This window comes from Sinocyclocheilus grahami, unplaced genomic scaffold (assembly GCF_001515645.1).
Source record: "Sinocyclocheilus grahami isolate Dianchi unplaced genomic scaffold, SAMN03320097.WGS_v1.1 scaffold639.1, whole genome shotgun sequence".
NCBI lineage: Eukaryota > Metazoa > Chordata > Actinopteri > Cypriniformes > Cyprinidae > Sinocyclocheilus > Sinocyclocheilus grahami.
Window position 1 is genome coordinate 593,250 of NW_015505818.1, and position 23,261 is coordinate 616,510.

Genomic DNA, 23,261 nt, shown 5'->3' on the forward strand with positions numbered 1-23,261 from the left:
ATATATATATATATATATATACACACACACACACACACACACAATTGCAAGTTACAAACTAATTGTGAGTTTATCTCGCACTTTTGAGTTTTTCTCTCAGAATTCTGAGTTTACATCTCACAATTTCACACAATTAAGTGTTTATATCTCACGATTGCAGGTTATAAACTTGAATTCTGAGTTTATGTCTCACAATTCTGACTTTTTTTCCATAGTATACACAGTTTCCGCTTTCATTTCTAATGTGATAAACCACATCAAACATATTTTCTCATTGTATGAATAAAGACCGCCAAGGCTTTTCCATATAAAATATATGCTAATCACATTCATTTAATTTATTTTTATTTGTAGTCATTTTTGTACTTAAACAACACATTCATTTCTGAAATAACTTGATGCAATTTGCTGAATTAAGCTGGCAACATAATGAGGTCATGTGAAAGTTTATCACACCTTTATTATTGCATATTGTATACTTGTAATGTTTAAAATTTCATGAAAACAATAATCCACTCACATTCGTATTACTTTTGTAAATGCATACATATTTTTTTTACTGTAAATTTAGCTATTTTAAATAAAATAATAAAACATTAATAAACAAAATAATTTTCTTTTATATGTATTTATATCAAATTGTAAAAACATAACCATTGCTGTAATTGTCTATTTTACATCCTTTAGAAAATAACTCAAATTTGTATTACTGCTGTAAATAAATGTATCCATATTTAAATTGCTACTAAATTTGCCATAAAATATTTCTTACAACCATTTTAAATTCAATAAATAAATAAATAAATAAATCATATATATATATATATATATATAACATTTTATTAATTATTTTATTTATTTAATCCATATAGCATTTAAAAATAGGCAGAGTACAGTATATACTGAGGGATGTCACGTCTAAAGCTCATAACCATTGCTGATAATCTCTTCATGTCTATTTTACGTCCTTTAGAGAAGATCATTGACTGGGTGCTGCCATACACGCAGTATCAGAATCAGCTGGTGGACCAGGCCGCGCTCATGCTGACCCTGTCAGGACGGGTCAGTGAGACCCAGCAGGTTTTGGCCAATCAGACCAGCTTTAGGCTCCGAACACCTGATCTCCACATTGAGGTGAGACATCCAGAGCCGTCAGCTGCTTTTACCACTGTACAGTTGTGTTTACTCCCAAATTTGACCACAATAATACTTTGCAGATACTTTTATTGCATCTTAAAATTGGAAAGGGTTTGTAAATGTGCTTTGTTTCTTGTTGTAGCCTATAGGAGGGGCGTGTGTGGGCAAGGAGACGTCCGCGAAGATCACCTTCACAAATCCTCTGCCTTGTACTCTCCGTAATGTGGTTATCCGAGTGGAAGGACTGGGGCTGAGAGACCTCCATCCCATCAGAGTCGGGTAAGAGCCTCACAATTCATCAAGATTAGTCATCCTGACTCTTTAGAACGGAATGTGTGCAGGATTCCCATAGAGCACAAAGTTCCCAATAGGACTATTATGACTATGGACTGGATAAAATGCCCCTGTACATTTTTTTTTAAAATTTTAAAACTGCTCTCTGTGATTTCCCTATTCCAGTATAATACAAGTAGAGTTTTGTTGAATGTTGCATAATATCCAAAAAATAATAAAATCCTGCAGGAATTTCCATTAGGATCTTGGTTGATTTCCTCTAGAAATAGTTAGAAATAGTTCCGAATTATGGTTCAACTTTACACAGGATCCAGTGTTATTAATTAAAACTACAACTAAAAAGATTAAAAAATATTTTCATTAATTGGAATAAAGCTGAATTAAAATCAAATAAAAAAAATAGATAAACTGAAATAAAATAAAAGAGTTTAAGTTGAAGTACTAAAATTACTAAAACCTAAACTAATATAAATAGGAAGCTAAATAAAAAAAATATTTAAATAATATACTAATGAAAACAAAAACTAAAAAAATCTAAAAATAAAATTACTGAAATATAAACAAAAATGAAAATTAATATATAAAAATACCTAATTCTAAGTATTAATAAATACTATAAAACTATACTATAATAAATATACAAACTATAATACAAATACATATTATAATATAAAATACTAAATAACACTGACCTGTACACAATTCAGTTCATTGCTCTTGCTCTACTAAAATTGTTAAAACTGACATAAATAAAAATTAGATATTTAAAAAATATCTAATAAAAATGACAAAAAACACAGAAGAAAATTACTAAACTTAAAATGAGAACTGATCATATAAAAATGAAAGCTAATTCTAAATATTAATAAACTCTTCCATGTCTTCTCTTTCTCTTGTCTCTCAGTGATGTGAGCAAACATGCCAACGTGACGGTGACGGAGCACTTCATCCCCACGATAGCGGGCAAGAGGAAGCTGGTGGCGTCTCTGGACTGCAAACAGCTGTCGCAGGTGCACGGCGTGGCCGACATCGATGTTCACGAGAGCCAGTGAATTCAGTCTGCTGTTCAGACTTCACAGTATTATATCTGCATTATAATTGCACAAACCATTTTTAAGAAGTTTATGCTGAGCCATATGGTTATGTCTTTAAAGAAATAACCCTCTTTTTCACATAAGAGCGCTCCTACTGTATGTCCCTAATTTGAAGTTAGTTTTTATTTCATTTTAGACATTATTTATTTAAAAAACTGTATTTGCTTTACTGTGTGTGATCAAGTGTTTCTATTTGCCACTGAAAAAAGTAAGCTCTTATATATTAACACATGGTTATTAAAATTTTATTTAATGACTGTTCATCTAAAATATCGTAATTGTTGTTTAAACGATATGTGATGTGAAAATGATCAAGTATATTGCAAAAACCAAACAAAAACACACCCAGAAAGTACACGCATACACTATGAGATGCAGTTTAGATTAATGCGCAAGCATATTTAGAGTTCACACTATCACTGCATGATTTATTCTATTAAAATACATTTAGAATTCCCTCAAAATTCAAGACAAGGGGGCAAATATGTCCCTGTATGACTTTTATATGTCTTTTATATTCAGCTGGTACATTTAATATCACACAAAGAGTATTTTTTTCTCCAAATATCAGTACGATTGCAGATGTGATATTGATTTTATAAAACAGTCCAATAAACAAGAAGTTAATATTAATTGACTTACTGTTTCAAACGAAGCCACAGCAGAACTGTTTTGTGTCTCCGAGCAACACAACGGTGTTTGAACGAATCAGTTGAATGAATGACTCAATGACTCACTCATGCAGTGATTTTAGGTTTATATTTAAAGTACATTTTCCCTTTCCCCCCAGAATCATTTCAGATATCACCAATGAACGTTTTGTTTTTAAAACATCAAAACATTAATTATGCATTTGTAACTGCAGGTTAAATGCATTAAACAGCCTGTGTGAATGCATCTAAATGCCACTCCAGATGAAGCTTCTGTGCCACCTCTGCATTGCAACCACAAATTTTGTTGATACTGATTTCATTTGATTGGTAGCAGCACTATAGTGTCTTACTATTTCAATTGCTTGATTAAATGTACGAATTTGACACAAAATATGATGCATACATTTAGGTTAGAAAAATAAAAAGTGGCCTTATAAAGGTCAAAATGCACATAAAAAGTAAAAATCGATGTAAAATTATTGGAAAAGTAAATGTCTGTTACTCCTGCAAACTAATATGAAGAACATCAAAAGCTGTGGGAGTCAGCTGTCCACGGCAGTCCAAAACCTGCCAAAATACCAGCACAATAACACGCTCAGCAAAATAGCGTCTAATTATCATTATCGTTATGTTTTGTCATTATCGCACACCCCTAATATGAAGACACTTACACTTCATGGCATATTAGGTTTTTATGAAGGAGATAAAAGTAGTTCATGTATGTTTGTATTATTTACGTTATGTTTTTTTTTCTTTAAAAAACAGCATTTTATTAACACCATATTCTGTTTTCTGTGGTAGTTTTTTTGAAGATGTTTCTTTCGCCTGCTTGACAAGACTTGTGTGTTTGATTTGGAAAGATGAAGTAAAACACTCCCTTGTGTTTGAATTGAAACAAATGTCTTCTGTGATGAGATGAACCTGTTGTTGAAGAGGTTTACTGAACAATCTGCTCACACTAAACACCTGTGCCTAAATTAAGAGTGTTGCATTTCAAATTGTTTACCACACATTAATTCACTCATGGATACCATAGTGTTTATATAAATAAATAATGTATATATCTAAATTCTTATCCTTTTCTGCATTACACCCCTGCTTCAACTTGTTTCCTAGTCTGGCTTAAATAAATATATAAATATGTTTACAATGCCACAGCAGCATACTATTTATACTATTTTTGCAGTATGGAATCTATGGTCTATGGTGTATTTTCTGTATTTACCTGTCCTGAATAACCTACTACATCTGTCAAGATGTACAAGAATAACACCGCAGAGTACTGTATATGTGGTATCTCGCTATGAAATGCATTCTATTTCTAGAATGACGAACAAGTCAGAAATATCAGGTATGATTTTTTAAATCATAAACCATTTTATATTGATTAGACTGCCATGCTGGCACACAAATCATATTTGTGATGTAGTAAGGCCATGCTACTAGTATAGCATACTTCTGTTTGAAACATTTATTGTTGCATACTCTTTCACTTGCCAATTTTACAATAGTAGAAACTATACTGTATATAGTATATAGGCAAAAAGCAAAATGGTGTGTCTAGCGCCTGGTACTGTCACTTATTTGTAATCACAAGAGGAAAGAGAAAAGCTCCCAGAAACAAATTAAGAGTGCTGCAGAGATGACGTGTTTTATTGGGCCAAAATCCAGAAAAAAAATTTCAGCACTAGGGTCTGTTAAAGCGGTCATGAACTGCATTTTTTTTTTTACTATTTCATAATGTTCTCTGTGGTTCACTTATAATGTTAGTGTGATTTTACATTAAAAAAACATCATCATTTAGAAGTAATAAGCTATTTTCTATCCTGTTTTTGAGCCTCTCTGCAAAACGGTCTGTTTTTATAGGAGGGGTGCATTCAAGACTCGCAAGTAAACGCCCACTGCTGTGATTGGCTGACAGTTGCAGAGGCGGGCTTTCGCTGCACTATTACGTCATAAACTGGCACATTCCAAAACGAGCCGTTTTCTGAGCTTGGTTACAGGAAAAGCTGTTTTTAAACTAACAAGAAAGTTTTGAGTTTTGAAACTTACAGGATGACCTCTTATATGTCAAAAGAGCAAGAGAAATTTGATTTCTCAGTTCATGACCCCTTTAAGACAAGCTCAAGGTATTTTAACCTTTATTCTACAGCATAATATACATCAGTGATACTCTATTCCTTATTTTTTTAAGCTTTTATGAGTCTTGAAAAAGGTGGTTGCAAGTGGCTAATTGGGACTGCAGAGGTTGTTGTTCCTTTATAGCTTAACTTTAGCCAATTGCTTTTGGCGATTGTATTTAGGCTTCAGGATTCATAAAAGTTGTTAATTTTTAAAGATTATCATGATAAACAAAACGTGTAAGAATCACAGACTTGGATCAGGGTGATGCCACACTGATGTGCAAATAATTATATACATAAAATGCTTAAATAAATATACAGTACACATAAAAAAATAATCACTACAGCAGTACAAAAAGCCTATAAAGACAAGCAAATAAAGGCACCTCTTATTAAATGTACACCAATGTAATGAGATCTGGACATTATAAAAACAGAAGATCGTTTATAATGCTGAATGAATTATTAAACATCTCTTCTTTTAGTCGATATGACTGTCCAAACACTGTCAATGCATTCATGACACAGCATGACTTTCTCAGTGCATCACTGAAAAGAAATCTGAATGAAACATCCACCTTATTTTTTCCAAAAGAGCGGGCCATTTGTGAATTTTAGGAGTCTGGCTGATTGGCTGACAGTTGCAGAGGCGGGCTTTCGCTGCACTATTACGTCATAAACTGGCACATTCCAAAACGAGCCGTTTTCTGAGCTTGGTTACAGGAAAAGCTGTTTTTAAACTAACAAGAAAGTTTTGAGTTTTGAAACTTACAGGATGACCTCTTATATGTCAAAAGAGCAAGAGAAATTTGATTTCTCAGTTCATGACCCCTTTAAGACAAGCTCAAGGTATTTTAACCTTTATTCTACAGCATAATATACATCAGTGATACTCTATTCCTTATTTTTTTAAGCTTTTATGAGTCTTGAAAAAGGTAGTTGCAAGTGGCTAATTGGGACTGCAGAGGTTGTTGTTCCTTTATAGCTTAACTTTAGCCAATTGCTTTTGGCGATTGTATTTAGGCTTCAGGATTCATAAAAGTTGTTAATTTTTAAAGATTATCATGATAAACAAAACGTGTAAGAATCACAGACTTGGATCAGGGTGATGCCACACTGATGTGCAAATAATTATATACATAAAATGCTTAAATAAATATACAGTACACATAAAAAAATAATCACTACAGCAGTACAAAAAGCCTATAAAGACAAGCAAATAAAGGCACCTCTTATTAAATGTACACCAATGTAATGAGATCTGGACATTATAAAAACAGAAGATTGTTTATAATGCTGAATGAATTATTAAATATCTCTTCTTTTAGTTGATATGACTGTCCAAACACTGTCAATGCATTCATGACACAGCATGACTTTCTCAGTGCATGATTGAAAAGAAATCTGAATGAAACATCCACCTTATTTTTTCCAAAAGAGCGGGCCATTTGTGAATTTTAGGAGTCTGGCTTCCGGTCTCATCCACGTCCAGCTATTTTCAGCTGTGCAAAACAGCTCGTTTTGCTGCATGTTATTGTAAATCGGTGTGTCTTACCATATTATTTTAATGTATTATCTTAATTATGAACACACTGGCTTGTAGTGCAAACAGTTTTACTGTTTACTGCACGTTGTTATTCTTCTGGTTATTTCGCTACAGTGGCTAATGAACCGGAAGAATAAGATGGATAGGTTAGAAAATACAAATACAACCAGTTTCCATTGAATCCTGCAGTATAATCACTGAGCCTTTCCACATTAAAGGCCACAAACAGTACAATCTGAATATGAAGCGACAAGGTCTGAGAACAGCTTAGCTTTTAAATGTTTCTATCAACCTGATCCCACAAACACGGGACAGACCTCTTTCAAAAATATAGACACCTGCACCTACAAACCAATGTGCATCATATTTAGTCAACTGTATTACAAATACTCTCAACTACTCGGTTGAACTCTTCTGGCTGATCGGCGTAGACGTGATGGGAAGCATCTTCGATCAGCTGTAGAGAGAAACTACTGTCATTTTTAATATTTCCAACCAATGAATTTAGAGAGTGTCCTGCATTGCAAACACAATAATTTCTCACTGTGACGCTGGTGGGGCTTTTGCCTCTGATCTGAACGACTGTCTTTCCAGTGGATGGGTCCACCCAGGACAGCGCGCCGTACAGCAAGCTGACGGGCATCGACGGTGGCAGCAGATGAACACGCTGAACCATCGGCCTCTTGGCCCAGCCGATCGACTCAGACATGGCTTTGAAACCCACCTCACCGCTGGGAGGAAAAGACAAATTCAATATACAGTTTCTTCTGCATCTTCAGGAGAATGCATCTGTAGAAAGACTGTACCTTGGGTTCTGAGCGTTACAGTGGTAAATGTATTGCATCATAGTGTCGTCTTCAAACAGATCCTCAAACTTCCTCTTGAAGTCGGGACGGAATCGGTTGACCAGCCCTGGACCTGCATGAACACATGTGACGTGATGATGTCTTGAATAACTTGATTTTGAAGTATCATCAACTTCAAATCAAAGCAAATTGCTCATCTGCTCATGTCCCAAAACCTAGTACGCTGCCTACACAGACAGTATTTTAAGACATTACAATTAAGAGAAAAGTAGCATTAGATACCCAGATTAAGGCATAATCACATGTATGATTCATGAAGAAGTCAAACCCATAATGAACTGTGACGAGCACAGTAAAAAATTCAAGATGGCAGAAGAAGCAAGAAAAATGTTGATATACTCAATTTGAATTACAAATCAGACTATTTGACTTTTTAAGTTATATATTTTTATAATTATTACAGAGAAGTGGTTCTCAATATATACATTTACATTTTTAATCTAACTAAAATGCAGCAGCTAGAGTTCTTACTAGAACCAGGAAGTACAACCATATTAGTCCGGTTCTGTCAGCACTGCACTGGCTCCCTATTGAACATCGAATACATTTTCAAATCTTGATAATTACTTCTAAAGCTCTGAATGGTTTAGCTCCTCAAGCTCTCTTATGTCAAGCTCTAAAATATTATATCAGGTAGAAAATGCTGCTATTTAAATCACAAACTAGAAAATGCATGCATTATTTCAATTAATTTGAATTGTTTTAAAATGAATAATTATGAAAAATGATGAAACTATATACGTATTTCTAAGACTTACATTTTTTTATTTCGGAGTAAAAAATAATTAACACTAATCACAAACATAAAATAAAAAGTGTAAATCATAAATCATTTTTATTTATAATTATTTTATTTTACTATGCTCACACTCCTAGTTTTTGTAAATAAATTTTTTTTAAATCAGCAGCCTCGTCTTTATAGCATAAGTATCAGAAATCTTGGGGGTTTTTACATTTGTGACCTTGGACCACAGAACCACTCATAAGGGTACATTTTTCTAAATTGAGATTTATGCATCACATGCAAACTGAATAAATACGCTTTCCATAGATGTATGGTTTGTTAGGATAGGACAATATTTGGCCGAGATACAACTATTTGAAAATCTGGAATCTGAGGGTGCAAAAAAAAATCTAAATATTGAGAAAATCATCTTTAAAGTTGTCCAAATGAAGTTCTTAGCAATGCATATTACTAATCAAAAATTAAGTTTTGATATATTTACAGTAGGAAATTGACAAAATATCTTCATGGAACATGATATTTGCTTAGTATCCTAATGATTTTTGGCATAAAAGAAAAATTTATAATTTTGACCCATACAATGTATTGTTGGCTATTGCTACAAATATACCCCAGCGACTTAACACTGCTTTTGTGCTCCAGGGTCACATTGTTTTTGACAATGTAGCTTATTTTTATTACGGTCAAAGTCAGTAGTGAGTTGCATGTCCTGTGTGCTTCATGTGAGGAGTGCAGCTTATGAATATTGTTCCAGATCAGTAAAATATGAGGTTACTTTTCAGTTAGTATGCTAGGTTTTGGAACAAAGTCGCTGTCATCATGGTGCTGATACTCACCCCAGGGTCCGGCTGCTCTGAAGACGGCCAGCGGGTTGAAGAGCCTGAACACTGACACCAGAGCTTTCACCCAGCGAGGCGGTGAGACCCTTTTAACCTCTGACCCTTGACCTCCTGACCCCTCTAACTGAGGCTGAGGTTGCTCAGGGAAACCCCACGCGTCCACCAGGATGAGGTGACTGACTCTAGTGGACAAAAACACAACTGCTGTCAAGATCGTGTCATTCGTTATATTAACAATTATAAAATGGTCCACAAAGTCTGACAACCAAAAAATGTCCAAGACTTTTTGTCTTCATTTTGAACAATATATTTATTGTATTTACACACACATATATATATATATATATATATATATATATATATATATAAAATCATGTATATATCAATTATATTCATCATAAAAAAGTAACTGTGTGTGTATATTTTATATATATATATACAGTGGGTACGGAAAGTATTCAGACCCCCTTAAATTTTTCACTCTTTGTTATATTGCAGCCATTTGCTAAAATCATTTAAGTAAATTTTTTTTCCTCATTAATGTACACACAGCACCCCATATTGACAGAAAAACACAGAATTGTTGACATTTTTGCAGATTTATTAAAAAAGAAAAACTGAAATATCACATGGTCCTAAGTATTCAGACCCTTTGCTATACACAAGCACATAAAAGAAAAAATGTTTTAAATAAAGATTTAAGTAATGTTAGGAGCATCACTTTATTATAAAATAATAATAAAATGTTAATGTCTATACTGTACACGATGTGAATCAAAGTTGACATCAGCACTAAAATTAAAATTTCAGTTTTAAAATTAAAAACGCATACTCCAGTAATCAATAATAAGACAGAAATGTTACGTTTGGAGAATCACTTTATGATAAAATACTTTGCTTTATTTATGCTCTGTACTGTACATCATATAAATAAGAGGTGCCACTGACATTTAAATAAAAACTTTAATCTATATTTATTTATATATTCCTATAACCAATAATTAGACAGAAAGGTTAAGATGTAAATTATCTTAGGAGCATCACTTTATTATAATTGTCTATTTATGGACTGTACTGTACACCATATGAAAGGAAGCTGCCATTAGCATTTACATTTATATTTATTCTTAAATTTAAAAAGTATCACTCCTATAAGGAATAATAACACATAAGGGTTCATCTGTAAATGATTGTTATTTAGTTCAAAAAACGAGCCATAACTATAGTGATGTAAACAGCTCAGCATGACTTTGCATAACGTTATGCCATCACAGAGCATGTATGAATTATTCTATTACTTCATATCAATCATTCAGTGCAGGCATTTTGAAATATGCGCATGTTAAACACACAGTGCGTTTCATAATAAAAGGAAACCTAATGTTACATCTCGTGTCTGTAACGTAATTATGATTGTATGTTCAGATTCGGTACTCACTCTGTGTCAGTCTCGTCTTGCATTGCAGGAGACATTAGTATGAAACATAATACAATAACAATCCCCGACGACAGACTGGCATACCTTAGATTCGTGCACTAGTGTTTGTGTTTTGTAACACTGACGTCAGCGTCTTTAAAGGAGCCGCGCCACAAAAATAAAAGAAACGCGTGAAATGTCATGAAACAACTCTTATCTTAATTTGTGAGCCTATTTATTTTTGTTTCAAACAGTCAGTGTACTAATGAGGTGATACTCTTGAATAGTATTTGCTCTGCACTATTTGCACTATTTTTTTTATTTTTTTTTATTATTATCTGTGTTTTTTTGTTCTGTCACTGTCACTCTGTTGCACTGTGGGAGCTTCTGTCACGAAAACAAATTCCTCGTATATGTAAACATACCCGGCAATAAAGCTCATTCTGATTCTGATTTTATTGGATAATTATGTTGTTGTTGTTTTTACAATACTTCTTTTGTTTCACAATTGTCTCCGGTTGTTCTGATTGGATTTTACACTGGGAGAAAATTGGGATGTGTGGTTAGGAGTGGAGTATTTCATTTATTTGCATTAAACCAGTGGTCCCCAATCCTCCTGGTCCTGGAGAACCCCCAACACTGCACGTTTTAGATGTCTCCCTATTCAAACACACCTGATTCAACTCATCAGCTCATCACTGAAGACTCCAAGACCTCAAATGTGAGTGTCAGATAAGAGAGACACCAAAAACGTGCAGTGTTGGGGGTGCTCCAGGACCAGGATTGGGAACCGACACGAACGTTACACGAGCACCGGAACTAAAGTTCACCTGCAGTTCCAGTGGGGAACATTTAGAGGACGCACACCTGTCTCTCTCTTACACGTCAGTGATTTCCAGGGTTTCTGTGCACATTTCCTGCAGAAGTCATGTCTAATTCGGTATTTTCAGTTATATCGCGTTTTGTGGAGGAGTACAGGAGCAGCACACCGAATAAGCTGAAGATGATCGACGCGTATCTGCTGTACATTCTGCTGACCGGAGTGTTCCAGTTCCTGTACTGTGTGCTGGTGGGAACGTTTCCCTTCAACAGCTTCTTATCTGGATTCATTTCGTGTGTGGGATCCTTCATTCTGGCTGGTATTTACACTTACTTAATCATATATATATATATATATATATATATATATATATATATATATATATATATATATATATATATATAACAAGAATCAAAACATTTATGTATGTATTTTATGTTCTGTATTCATTGCATGTTTGTTTGGAATGTTGGCATGTTGTGTGTCTATAACATCATATTTAAAAATGTTTTTCAGAATATAATATCACTGTATCTTTAATGTGCGCGCGTGTGCGTGTGCGTGTGCGCGTGTGCGCGTGCGCGTGCGCGTGTGCGTGTGTGTGTGCACAGTACACACACACACACACACACACAAAATTGTGTTTTATACATTTATTACAATTATAAATAATTATTTAAACATGCATTGTTTTTATTATTTTATACTATATAATATATTTGCAATATAGTTTGTTGTTTATTTATTTGAGTGTTATGTCAAAAGCAGACATGAAACCATTAAAAACAGCAAAGCTAAATAATAATTGGTATGGGTCAAACATAATAACATCCATTGTTCTCTAAACTTTAACTGCTTTCACCAGCTTCACCAAGCGATGTTCATATTTCCCGGTCTTGTTTGTTGATCATTTGTGTCTTTATGTTCTTCTATCTTCAGTCTGTCTTCGCATCCAGATCAACCCTCAGAATAAAAGAGATTTCCTGACCGTCTCTCCTGAGAGAGCCTTCGCTGATTTCCTCTTCGCTCACACCGTTCTGCATCTAGTGGTCGTCAATTTTGTTGGCTGAAGGAGAGCATCTGCTCTGTGCCGCTTACAGCAGGTGGATGTGTGTCAGTAACACCTAATCAATGATTTCACTTCACTTTCATGTGTCTGATGTTCATGTTCACACATAGCATGATGCATACCGATTATGTCACAACTTCTCACACTTGACAATCACCAGAATGGCTTACTGGTATTTTATGAAAAAGTCCTGTTCATACATGACCTTTTAACTGTGATTTGTGAATACTGTATGTGTCAAAGGGGCTCATGCCTCATAGTTCAGGCAACAAAAAAACAAAAGGAAGCCCCAAAATAGCAGATATGTTTCCTTCCCGGGATCCTTTAAAAAAATAAACTCTATAAACTGCTTGCTCAGTATAAACTAATTTCTTGAGAAGCTCTCTAACTGACCGATAATAAACCCTCAGCTGCCTAATATAGAAAAGTGAATAGATAGATCAGTACATACTTCCTTCCTCCTTTGTCGTGTATTAATTTTTGTACAATGAAATGCGCAGTTGCACAGAATTGCCTGAGGTTAACATACATTGCTTTATATTTTGTTTCGTGTTCCTTCAAGATAGGCTTTCAGTTGCCATTCATTTAGAGATATATACATCTGATGTAAAGTCATTATCATCAAATTGCCAATAAACTCTTTAAACCCTTGCAAAAGACACGTATTTGCATAATTAGAGCTGGACTGATGCATATCGCCAATGCCGATATTACAGCCATCATTTGGCATTTTTAAATGATCAGCATTGGCCAGTTCGTTTTTCTGTTTGGCCGATAAGTGTCGGAGACACTTTATTTTGATAGCGATTGGACTTTTATTTTGGCAGCAAAATTAGTTTGCAACCAGCTGGAGAGGCTGCTCACTGCAGAGCCATTCCCCTTGTCCAAATACCCACACTTGCGGTCTTGGCCACTTGAGAGCGCGTGCGCTCTTGAATTTAGGAAGTAAGTGCGCAAGACTGTCCCAGGTCTTAAAAAAGCCAAAGCGCAGTGCCCTTAACGCACACTAAATCCACACTATCTCGAATACCGCTCCGGAGCGCTATTCGAGGCTTAGTGTATCCCATCATGCATCATGTTCTGGAAATAAATCGTGAGATCTTTTGCCGAGATCTCGCGAGAGGTCACGGAAACCTTTCCAGTGCAAGTTAAATATTAATATAATAATTAGATATTACATATCATTTGGTAGAAAAACCAAATGTTTTATTGGTGCAAAGATGAGTTGTGGTGATATTTATTTTGTACAACATTTGCAACTGATTTTTATCACGTAATTAGAAGCACCACAAATTAAAATTGTCATGATATAGGGACGACTGAACAGACATTTAGAAGTTGAATTTAAAATGCAAAGTATTTAAAAATTAAAATAAAGCTATGTAAACACTTGCATTTTTACAACACTACAAGTGTGTCCCATCAGCTAATGAAAAGTTCGACACACACTTGTGGTCTTCATGCTCATTTGAACACTTGGGCCAAATACAGGAAATACGTCATATAAGTGGTCAAGTGCAAAGACCGCAAGCGTGGGTATTTGGACAAGGCTATTGTGAGGAGCTTAACATCCAGCTTCCCCTCTCCGGATGTAATGGGTGCAGCTAGACACTCCAAACACACCTAACCCTACCCATACCCTATCGCTAAATATAACTCCACCCATTACATCCACAGAGGTGGAGCTGGATGTCATCCGGCTCTGCAGTGAGCACTACTTGTGACCAGCTCTGATGAATCCTGTTTGTTTTTCACAGATATGAAGACCAAACGCTGCAGCTCAACTACAGAACAGCTACAAACAAACAACTGTCTGCAGATCTCTCAATGTTAATATACGTTTTGACAGAATTGTCATTTATGATAAGTTCTTGTCTTGTTCCTTCATTTTTCTACTTTTGTAAAATTCTCTGGAAGTGGTTGAAACAAATGAAATGCCTTTAAAAATTCAGTGATCCTGTAGTGTTTTATTCAATGTAACAAATCTAGGTAATCACATCTGAAGTAAATCTTTGTGTTTGAGATTTTGTTACAAATGATATTTTTAAAATATAAGTAACATTAAAAAATAATAACCATTTTATTTTATGAGTGTAAATGAAACCAGAAGCAGAGTTTTGTATAACTATAGGCCACAGTCTCTATATATTAATTTAGCACTGAACACAATTGCAGTATGGTGCTGCACAAATGGTTAAAAAAAAAAACTCTCTTATCCCACATCTGGACATAGTTTAGGCAGACAGGATTGGGAGTGAATACAGAAATATTCCTTCTCACAACAGCTGTCTTTAGGAAAGAGCAGCGACTTGTATCCTGTAAGATGTTTGACCTTCTTTGCAAAGAATAAAACCTTTTGAAGACAATTGAGAGTGAGTTTGTCTCATGCTGATGAGAGTCAATTTGATTTTGCCCCAACAGTGACGATACAGCAGCTGGAGATGAGAGACTCTGGTACTGGTGTGGAGCTGGTCAACAGAAGGTGGCTGTTCATTTGTTAGTTACACCACGAACCACACACATTACAGCTGACATCCATACTACAAAAACATAGTGTGGAGGAAATTTTATTTTCTGTATTGTTTGCTTCACTGTACTAAGTGTTCTTTAGACTGTCTCAGTTTGCTTCAGTATGCTTGAGTTTTGAGCTGAGAGGTAACAGGAAATCTATTTGTGTATGTTGTTGTTCTGTAAGTTTATTAACAGAAATATTATTTTAGTTTCTTAAACGTCCTGGCTACTTAGAAAATGATTTGCATTAAATTCTTAAAAACTCATCTATTATAAATTTATTGAATTAATAAGATTCTGTTTTCCTTAAAGGGGTCATATGATGCTGCTAAAAATCTCAGGATCAGGAAATGGTCCTCCATAAAATGTGCTGCATTTCTAGTCGTGTCCATTTTTGGAAGGCCAAACAAAGTAGTTTCGCTTCCACAACGAAACACAGCGTCACACACGACGGGCTAGAGTGAGCAGAGGCCGGGGGCTAGAGTGAGGAATGGCCGGAGGGCTAGAGTGAGCAGAGAACAGTGCGGCCGGCGGATTCGACGAAGGAGCGTCCGGAGGGCTTGCGGCAACCACATGTGACGACCCCGGGCTGGACTCCGCTTCATCCGCGGTGAAAGCCGATTCAGTGATCCACAGCGCAAAGTTGTAGTATTTCCTCAGCGATCAGCACGGATCAGCTCTAGGCATGACGAAGCGGATATCGTCCTCTTTTGGAAGGCCAAACAAAGTAGTTTCGCTTTCAGAACGAAACACAGCACCTTCATGACATGGTGACGGCAACAACAATACTACAGCGAGAATAAAAGTTATGCCTTCTTTCTTTGCGTGAACATTTGGGCGGCGTTATGCAAATCTTCCCACATCGTGACGTAGACATGTGGGGGCGTGTTAGAACGAGCCATTTTAGGTAGGCGTGGTTGACTCTTAACTTTTATAAAGAATATCTCTTTGGATTTGAGACTTTAGTCTTTGTAACTTTACAGATCTTCTTTATGCACCAAGAGCTTGTAACACTCCAAAGAGAAAGGAAAAATTGAAATCGCATCATAAGACCCCTTTTAACCTCATTTAGCTTTAGAATAAAAAGGATGCATTCTTATGTTTCTGGGCATTTTTTGTTTTGTTTTGTTTCATTTTACAAAGAAAAAGCAAAAACATCGAGGGACAAATGAATTGAATGATAATCTCACAGTCAGTGCAGTTTGTCTCCGTTATCTTACCATCAACATTAAATAAAAATGTTTACATTATTTACATTCTTAATGTACGTTCCTCTTCTTTTGTGGAAGTATTATCAGTGTACATTATTCCAAATTATTAAAAAAAAAAAGGTTAACCGGTTCATTGAAAGATGATCATTCTTCACTTGGAAATAACAAGAAACGTTATGCTATCTATGCAATGTAGTGGAATAAAAAGTGAGATATTATGCTTTTGAATATAGTGAAGTAAATTCCTGACTAAATGAATTATTCCTGACTAAATGTTGTAAAACTAATGCTTCAAGGAAAAAAACATGCATACAGTTGCTTTAATAAGAAATGACATAATGGAGTACAATGTAAATCTTTACCGCAGAGCCACAACTCATGATGATGTTGTGTCTGGTGTCCAATTGTGATTAAATGTTTTCTGCTGTATTTGATATTGTTTCACTCTGATGTGTCCATGGAGAGAAGGAGACTATAAGCATGCCTCAGTGATTTTCCTGAACGCTCCAGCTCAGGCCCAGATTCTCTAACAAAGGAGCCTCATGATGGGAAACACCAAACTCATGGATATTCATGATGATGAAGAAGATCATAAAGTGAACTGATGGACACTTTGACTCTTTAAGTCTCTTTATGAAGTCTAGAGAATCCTGCAGACTGGAGAAACTGAAGACTGGTGTAATATTTGACATTCCTTCACATTTAACAGGAAGATCATCTTTCATTGTAATGCATTTTTCATATTGTGTATTTCATGTTTATCAAGCCTTATGAGTGAATTGTGCGGTGTGAAGATGTTTTTACCATGAGCAATTATTCTCAACTAACAGTGCAGAAAATGTGTGAAAGAAGTGTGATGTTTACAGAAGCACTGAGAATGTACCCATATCTCACTGTTTACCATAATAGAGAATATTTGATCTCTTATGCGTTTTATCAGCATGTAAATGGTGAAAAGCTTTTGTCCACTATTAATCTCTGTACAGAAACAGTGCTTCATTCACATCCTGTTTCAAGTCCTATTAAAATCTTTATTTGAAGTTGTTTGTCACGTACTGCATATAAATAAATGTAAGAAGCTCACTTCAGCAGTGACCTATTCCAGTAGTTCTACAATTGTAAAATTAGAACTAGAGAACGAAATAGCGTTAATACCCAGAAACCTCAGAGGAAGACACTTTGATGTCAACTGCATTGCACGTAAAATAAATTATTTTTATCATAATAATCTTAAAAGTCTCGTCCAAGTGATGCATTTGTAACGTGATTTTTGCAGCATTTGCACTCAACAATTATGACATTTTATTGTAAATTAAGTTTTTGTGACATAAGCAACTGAAGAGCACGGATGCAGGAAGTGAGAGTCTGAGAACGTGATAACTTAAGATCATATGCTTCTCCTTGAGTGATAAGCTGATTCTGTGGCATTATCACAAAGAAAATGTACATGATGAAGATGCAGGGAGAAGAAACATTGCAACGTTTTAACAAAAGGACTGTCAGTTTGAAGTTCATGGTTTTTTTCCTTTGGCTCATAACAGGCAAGTGTTCTGTATTTGTAATGGAGTTTATTCATACAATTAGTTGACATGTTCTCGGTCTAAAACTAAACAGTGTTTTGATCATTCTTTTATAATTACAGACTTTTATATAGAGAAAATAATTTCTCATGCCATGGATTATTTCATGTTATCATATAGTGTTGTCATAATTTTGACTTGGAGAGGATTTATTTTTCTTGAAAGTGCTAGTTAATGTTATTGCATTGGAACAAAATGAATTAGACTAAAATGCCTAAAACTATCTACAAATAATATTTTTTCCACTCAAAAACTGGGGTGGATAAGCTCAGATCAATAGGTTAATTCCAAAAACAAAACCTGTGCTAACTGAAAGAAAACAAGTTGACAAAACTGACTGAATTTAAGATTTGATGATAATGTAGCTTATTGAAATATTTCATCAGTATTTAAAAGGCTGGTAATGTCTTCTTTTTTTTTTTACCTCAAATTAGTTCAAGGATTTTCAGCACAGTACAAGGGTTAAAATGAAGGTAGAAAAGTGGTTAAAAAGGCACAAAAAAAAACTTGAAAGAAATAGTCATCAGTCACAGTACATAAAAAAATGCATGTTACATTCATATTAATTTAATCTAGAATCTTGATTTAAAAAAAGTCAAAGTACATGATTTGCATCAACTACCTGTAAGTTATAAACTTAAATACTAAAAGAAAACTTAAAATAATTGTGCTAAAAAGTGTAGCATGTATACATGCATCTAAATAAGATTGTTATTATCATTAACACTGACAAAAAACTCAAACTCAAAAGTTGATCTTTTTTTAAAATCCAGGTCCTGAATGCATAACAGGTTCAGCAAGCAGACTGTTAACGGCTCAGACTGGAGGATTATCATATATCATTATTCCATGTTATTATAACAGGAAATACACTGATCACAAAAAATACTGGTGCTTTGATGCCGGGTCAGCATACAATTACTGCAGTATTCTGGCATATGCTAATGAAACCAAAGGAAAAGTGTCAGTAATTGATCATCCAGATCAGAGTTTCTTTACTGTGACTATGAGAAACCTGCAGTATGAAGACACTGGAACTTATTGGTGTGTTGTGGAGATTGGAGGAATATTTCAACTAGATGAGAATGAGCAGCTTCATCTGACAGTTCAATCAGGTATGAGACGTGTTTCACATTCAGTTGAAAAATTTGACTAATTCCTCAGAAATCACAATCCTAAATGACTGGTGTGTGTGTGTGTGTGTTCAGCTCCTGATGTGTCTGTGGTGAGCAGCAGTGTATCTGGACATGAAGGTGGTGATATCAGTGTTCAGTGTTTCTATAGTTCTGGATATAAGGATAAACTCAAACAGTGGTGCAGATATGAAGATCAGAGCTGTTACACTGTGGGGAGGACTAACACATCCCAGAATTCATCAGTCCAGATCAGTGATGATGGGAGAAGATCCTTCACTGTGCTGATGACTGGACTGAGACTGACTGATTCTGGCTGGTACTTCTGCTCTGTAGGAGATCTGCAGGCTCCTGCTCAACTTAATGTCTCTGGTAAAACTCAGTCACTAATCATATCTACACAGCATTTCTTGATTGAAGAAAAATAAAAATTAAACTAAAATATTGTTTCATTTTTTTCCTGTCTCTAGAAAATCCAGAGGTTTCTTTTCTCACTGTCACTGAACCAAAACCAGGTTATACAGACTCTTACTGGAGTTTATGACACAATTATAATAAATCATTTTAATAGTTTCTTAATTTTTTATTTGACAGAAGCTGTGACCACAGAAGGATTTGCGAGAAACAGGTTAGTAGCTTATTAAAATATTAATCAAGATTTAAAATATTAAAAATCAATGTTTTCTATCATGGGCTTGATGCTTATATTTATGTATCTGTACAATGTAGTTTAATCCATTGTCTTTCTTAATATGTTGTCTATTTTTGTATCTAGTGTTATTGCTTATTTTTTGTCTTCTAGTCAGATTTATTTTTGTTAATTTTTCTCTTGTTGTTTCTTAGCAGAGATGCAACTGCTCTCTCATATACAACACCAGTTTCAATGAACACCAATCAAACAGTGAGCAGTGAAGAGCAGCAGAATAAGTACTGAAATAAGATGTTCATTGACTAAATAGATTGAAACACCAAAATGTTTCTTTGCCACAAGTTTTTGCAGCAGTGAACAATGTAGCCACTCAGAGGTATTTAAGTTAGTCGAGTCAATTCACTTTTATTTTTATAGCACTTTATACAACAGAGATTGTTCACAGTAAAGTAACAGTATCAATTATGCAGACTTCAATAATGAGGCAAATCCAAATTCTGTAAAGCAACAGTGGCAGAACAATAGTGCCATTATTCAACTTCAATCAGTTCAGTGTTTCTTCAGTTCACTTCAATACCTGTGTAAAGTTCATCATTAAAAAATTCAATTCAGCAATATAAGCAGCTTTGCTGAAGACAGTGGTGTTGTAACTCAACTTGAGTAATTTAGGTGTCCATTCAATTAAGTTGAATTATAGTGTTGATATTGCAGAATCCATCAATTCTGAACAAATTCTATTCTGTTATAAGGAGGAAACAATAGTGTCATTATTCAGCTCAATTCAGTTCAAGATTTGTTCTCATCCGATAGTGCCAGTGCTGTCAAATCGATAATATTACTGAATATAAAGTGTTTTTTAAAACCTCAACTAAGCAAGTCAAATGTGTTAGTCACCCAGCAAACACAGAACGTTCCCATACGGTTCCATTTTGGTTGGTTATTTATTTATTTTTGGAGAATTCTGAGAATGTTCTCGGTTTGTTCAAAAACAAACCTACCCAATATGTTGCAGACAGATTTTGTGCATAAAGATAACCTATACAGAACATTCTCTAATGGTTATTTTTTGAGCTTTATTTTTTATAACCATACAATAATCTTCCCAGAACTTTGCAGGGAGATTTTGTAACAATCCAAAGAGAACCAATGATTTTTCATGCTGCTAAGAGGACCAAAGGCCACATACATGCTGCAAAGTTTTATGAGTGACATCCGCTTTTATATGCAGGATTCACTCTCGAAATTGCAATGGTTAGCATATCGATAAACATAGCAATGGGTGGCACAAAAAAATTACATGTCAGAATAGAAAATAGATGAAATAGAAACATTTTTCTAGTCAGAAATTTCGAAATTCATGCCTTCAAAATGCTGTTGCAATTATTTGTAGAAGTAATGACTTGTAAATCTTGTAAATTTTTCACTGTGCATTGCTATTCTTGTTTTGTTGGTTCTCTGTAACCATGAAAGTTTGTGATGCCATTGCCTAGCATTTTAAAATGTCTTCAGATATTTAAACTCCTGTAATGTATTTCAGCCTTTAATTTTTTGTTGTTGTTTTTTTTTATTAATTATCTGCTACAGGATTTATTTTCTTTTTTTGTCTTTGTGTAGCTAATAATACAGTAAAAAAGATGTTACATCAGTGAGCTCAACTTTTTCTTTTGCATGCATGTCTATTTTAGATTTTATTGTCTTTAGTAAGAATTGTCTTTCTGTGGTGGGTGTGAAATGGTTTAAAAAACAAAACGCCGCTCTAAGGGTGTTTGAACAACTCATATATAACAAGAATATTTCAGTTATGGTCACACTATATTTTTGGTCACATTATATGTCTCTAAGTCTTTTGTACTGTCGATTATCACAGGCATTTTTTGTATCTGGAGGTGTGGATTCCAGCGTTTGTGCTGCTGATGGTGATTATCGTGTCAGCTGTAATACTGAGGAAGAAGCACAGTCAGTATTAATGACTTTTCTTATTATATGACATATCCCATGAATCATTCAGTGTTTGATCAGTTCATGCACCCAGAAGTTTTGCACATGTATATTTAAAAGCTTTTGTTGATGAACTGTTCCACTAAATGACTGATAATATTATTTGTTCTCTTACTTACAGACGGAAATGAACACGTCACAAAGGTGAACAGAGTCGGAGCCAGTGACACAGTAAGTCTGAGCTAACCAATTTGAGTTCAAACTCATAACTGAGAGACTCAGACTAACAGATGTGTTTATTGACAGGGAAACGGTGCCAGTACATCTTCAGTGCTTGCAGAGAATGTGACTTACACCTCTGTGATAGTACAACCTAAAACTAAAGCAGTAAGTCAGCTAAGAAGAACATGCACAAACAGAGAATCTCTGATTCATTTGTACTGTAATGTAATTGTCAGTGTTGTTCTTAATCATCTTTTGTATATCCAGAGCAGTCCAGTATCTGTGGAGGACGAAGTGACCTACAGCTCTGTGCACAAGGTGAAATGTTACAGGTTTGCTGAAGTTAATAATCAGAGGATGTTTTATACACACACACACACACACACACACACACACACACACACAACATATGATTTCATCTCATTGTTTATTCTCTTAATCACAGGTGAAGACCACTAAATACCTGAGCAAAATATGAACAACTGAAGTTGAAACAAGCCAATATATAGTTAATTTTTCCCAGGAATACTAATTCTGATAAAAATTATATCTTTTATCTCTCTGTCAATATCCCTATTAGTGGCATTGTGTAAGTACTTTTGGACTGTAAAAAAACACAAGGTTTACACTGAGATAAAAATTGTGTTTAGCATTTTACTGTACAGGTGTTCTTTAGTAACAAGTGTGTACATTTTTGTTGTCTGTAAAAAACAAAGCAATAATATACATTTGCAAAGTTAAGCTGTAATGTGCTTGCTAAAGTGTGACAATAAATAAAATCTTTATTTGTCTGTTTCTGAATGTATTTTGCAATTTTGTAGCCTTAATATGCATTATGCAAAAAAACATTGCATATATATATATATATGCAAAAATATTGCCACATTTTTCATTAATAAAATTAAAAACATCAGTGCACAATTTTCCACACCACAATCTGTCAAGCACATCTTACCAGCAAACATACACTCATTCACATCCTTCTCTTCACTCGCTGAGGCAGAAGTCTCCAAACTCATCCTTTCTAATCATCCTACTACTTGTCCGCTTGATCCTATTCCATCTCATCTCCTTCAAGCCATTTCTCCTGTAGTTGTACCTGCACTCACTCACATCATTAACATATCCCTTCACACTGGTCTTTTTCCCTCAACATTTAGACAGGCTTGTATAACCCCACTACTTAAGAAACCCACCCTTAACCCATCTCTTTTAGAGAACTACAGACAGGTTAGAGAACAGTACAGAAGGTTTCCCTTCTTCCTTTCATTGCAAAAACAATTGAACAAGCTGTGTTCAACCAAGTCTCTGCCTTTCTCACACAGAACAACCTCCTTGACAGCAACCAGTCTGGTTTCAGAAGTGGACATTCAACCGAGACTGCCTTGCTCTCAGTTGTTGAAGCCCTAAGACT

The 23,261-nt window shown here is 34.8% G+C and overlaps 4 protein-coding genes across 4 annotated transcripts in view; 3 read left to right on the forward strand and 1 right to left on the reverse strand.

The window, feature by feature from the left end:
• The window catches only part of LOC107558298 (protein-glutamine gamma-glutamyltransferase K-like), a 17,388-nt gene extending 14,145 nt beyond the window's left edge, over positions 1-3,243 (forward strand). The window contains exons 8-10 of the mRNA XM_016241944.1: positions 974-1,134; positions 1,280-1,416; positions 2,336-3,243. Of these exons, the coding sequence (XP_016097430.1) occupies positions 974-1,134; positions 1,280-1,416; positions 2,336-2,483 (446 nt within the window). The 3' untranslated portion in view covers positions 2,484-3,243. The remainder of the gene's footprint in view (positions 1-973; positions 1,135-1,279; positions 1,417-2,335) is intronic.
• Positions 3,244-6,959: 3,716 nt separating this feature from the next.
• On the reverse strand, positions 6,960-10,770 carry LOC107558268 (protein ABHD4-like). The gene is made up of 5 exons (XM_016241902.1): positions 10,736-10,770; positions 9,295-9,479; positions 7,654-7,765; positions 7,392-7,578; positions 6,960-7,304 (listed from the first exon to the last, which is right to left on the reverse strand). The coding sequence occupies exons 1-5, from the start codon at positions 10,768-10,770 to the stop codon at positions 7,215-7,217; spliced, it is 609 nt and encodes a 202-aa protein (XP_016097388.1). The 3' UTR covers positions 6,960-7,214.
• Positions 10,771-11,642: 872 nt separating this feature from the next.
• LOC107558269 (dolichyl-diphosphooligosaccharide--protein glycosyltransferase subunit dad1) lies at positions 11,643-12,604 on the forward strand. Its single transcript, XM_016241903.1, has 2 exons — positions 11,643-11,853; positions 12,474-12,604. Exons 1-2 carry the CDS (start codon positions 11,643-11,645, stop codon positions 12,602-12,604), a joined length of 342 nt encoding a protein of 113 aa, XP_016097389.1.
• Positions 12,605-18,911: 6,307 nt separating this feature from the next.
• Positions 18,912-22,346, forward strand: LOC107558270 (CMRF35-like molecule 1). The gene is made up of 8 exons (XM_016241904.1): positions 18,912-19,020; positions 19,114-19,410; positions 19,633-19,666; positions 21,555-21,643; positions 21,807-21,856; positions 21,932-22,012; positions 22,115-22,165; positions 22,293-22,346. Exons 1-8 carry the CDS (start codon positions 18,912-18,914, stop codon positions 22,323-22,325), a joined length of 744 nt encoding a protein of 247 aa, XP_016097390.1. The 3' UTR covers positions 22,326-22,346.
• Positions 22,347-23,261: the final 915 nt, after the last annotated feature.

Bases quoted from the DNA above. Each gene is read 5' to 3' on its own strand.
- LOC107558269 (XM_016241903.1), top strand. From the start codon at position 11,643: ATGTCTAATTCGGTATTTTCAGTTATATCGCGTTTTGTGGAGGAGTAC. The intron at 11,854-12,473 runs GTATTTACACTT...TTCTATCTTCAG, and splicing joins GGGATCCTTCATTCTGGCTG to TCTGTCTTCGCATCCAGATC.
- LOC107558268 (XM_016241902.1), bottom strand. From the start codon at position 10,770: ATGTCTCCTGCAATGCAAGACGAGACTGACACAGA. The intron at 9,480-10,735 runs GTGAGTACCGAA...TTTGTCCACTAG, and splicing joins CAAGACGAGACTGACACAGA to AGTCAGTCACCTCATCCTGG. The intron at 7,766-9,294 runs GTGAGTATCAGC...GTGTTCATGCAG, and splicing joins CAGAGCAGCCGGACCCTGGG to GTCCAGGGCTGGTCAACCGA.
- LOC107558270 (XM_016241904.1), top strand. From the start codon at position 18,912: ATGAGAAACCTGCAGTATGAAGACACTGGAACTTATTGGTGTGTTGTG. The intron at 19,667-21,554 runs GTTAGTAGCTTA...CGATTATCACAG, and splicing joins GAAGGATTTGCGAGAAACAG to GCATTTTTTGTATCTGGAGG. The intron at 21,857-21,931 runs GTAAGTCTGAGC...GTTTATTGACAG, and splicing joins GAGTCGGAGCCAGTGACACA to GGAAACGGTGCCAGTACATC.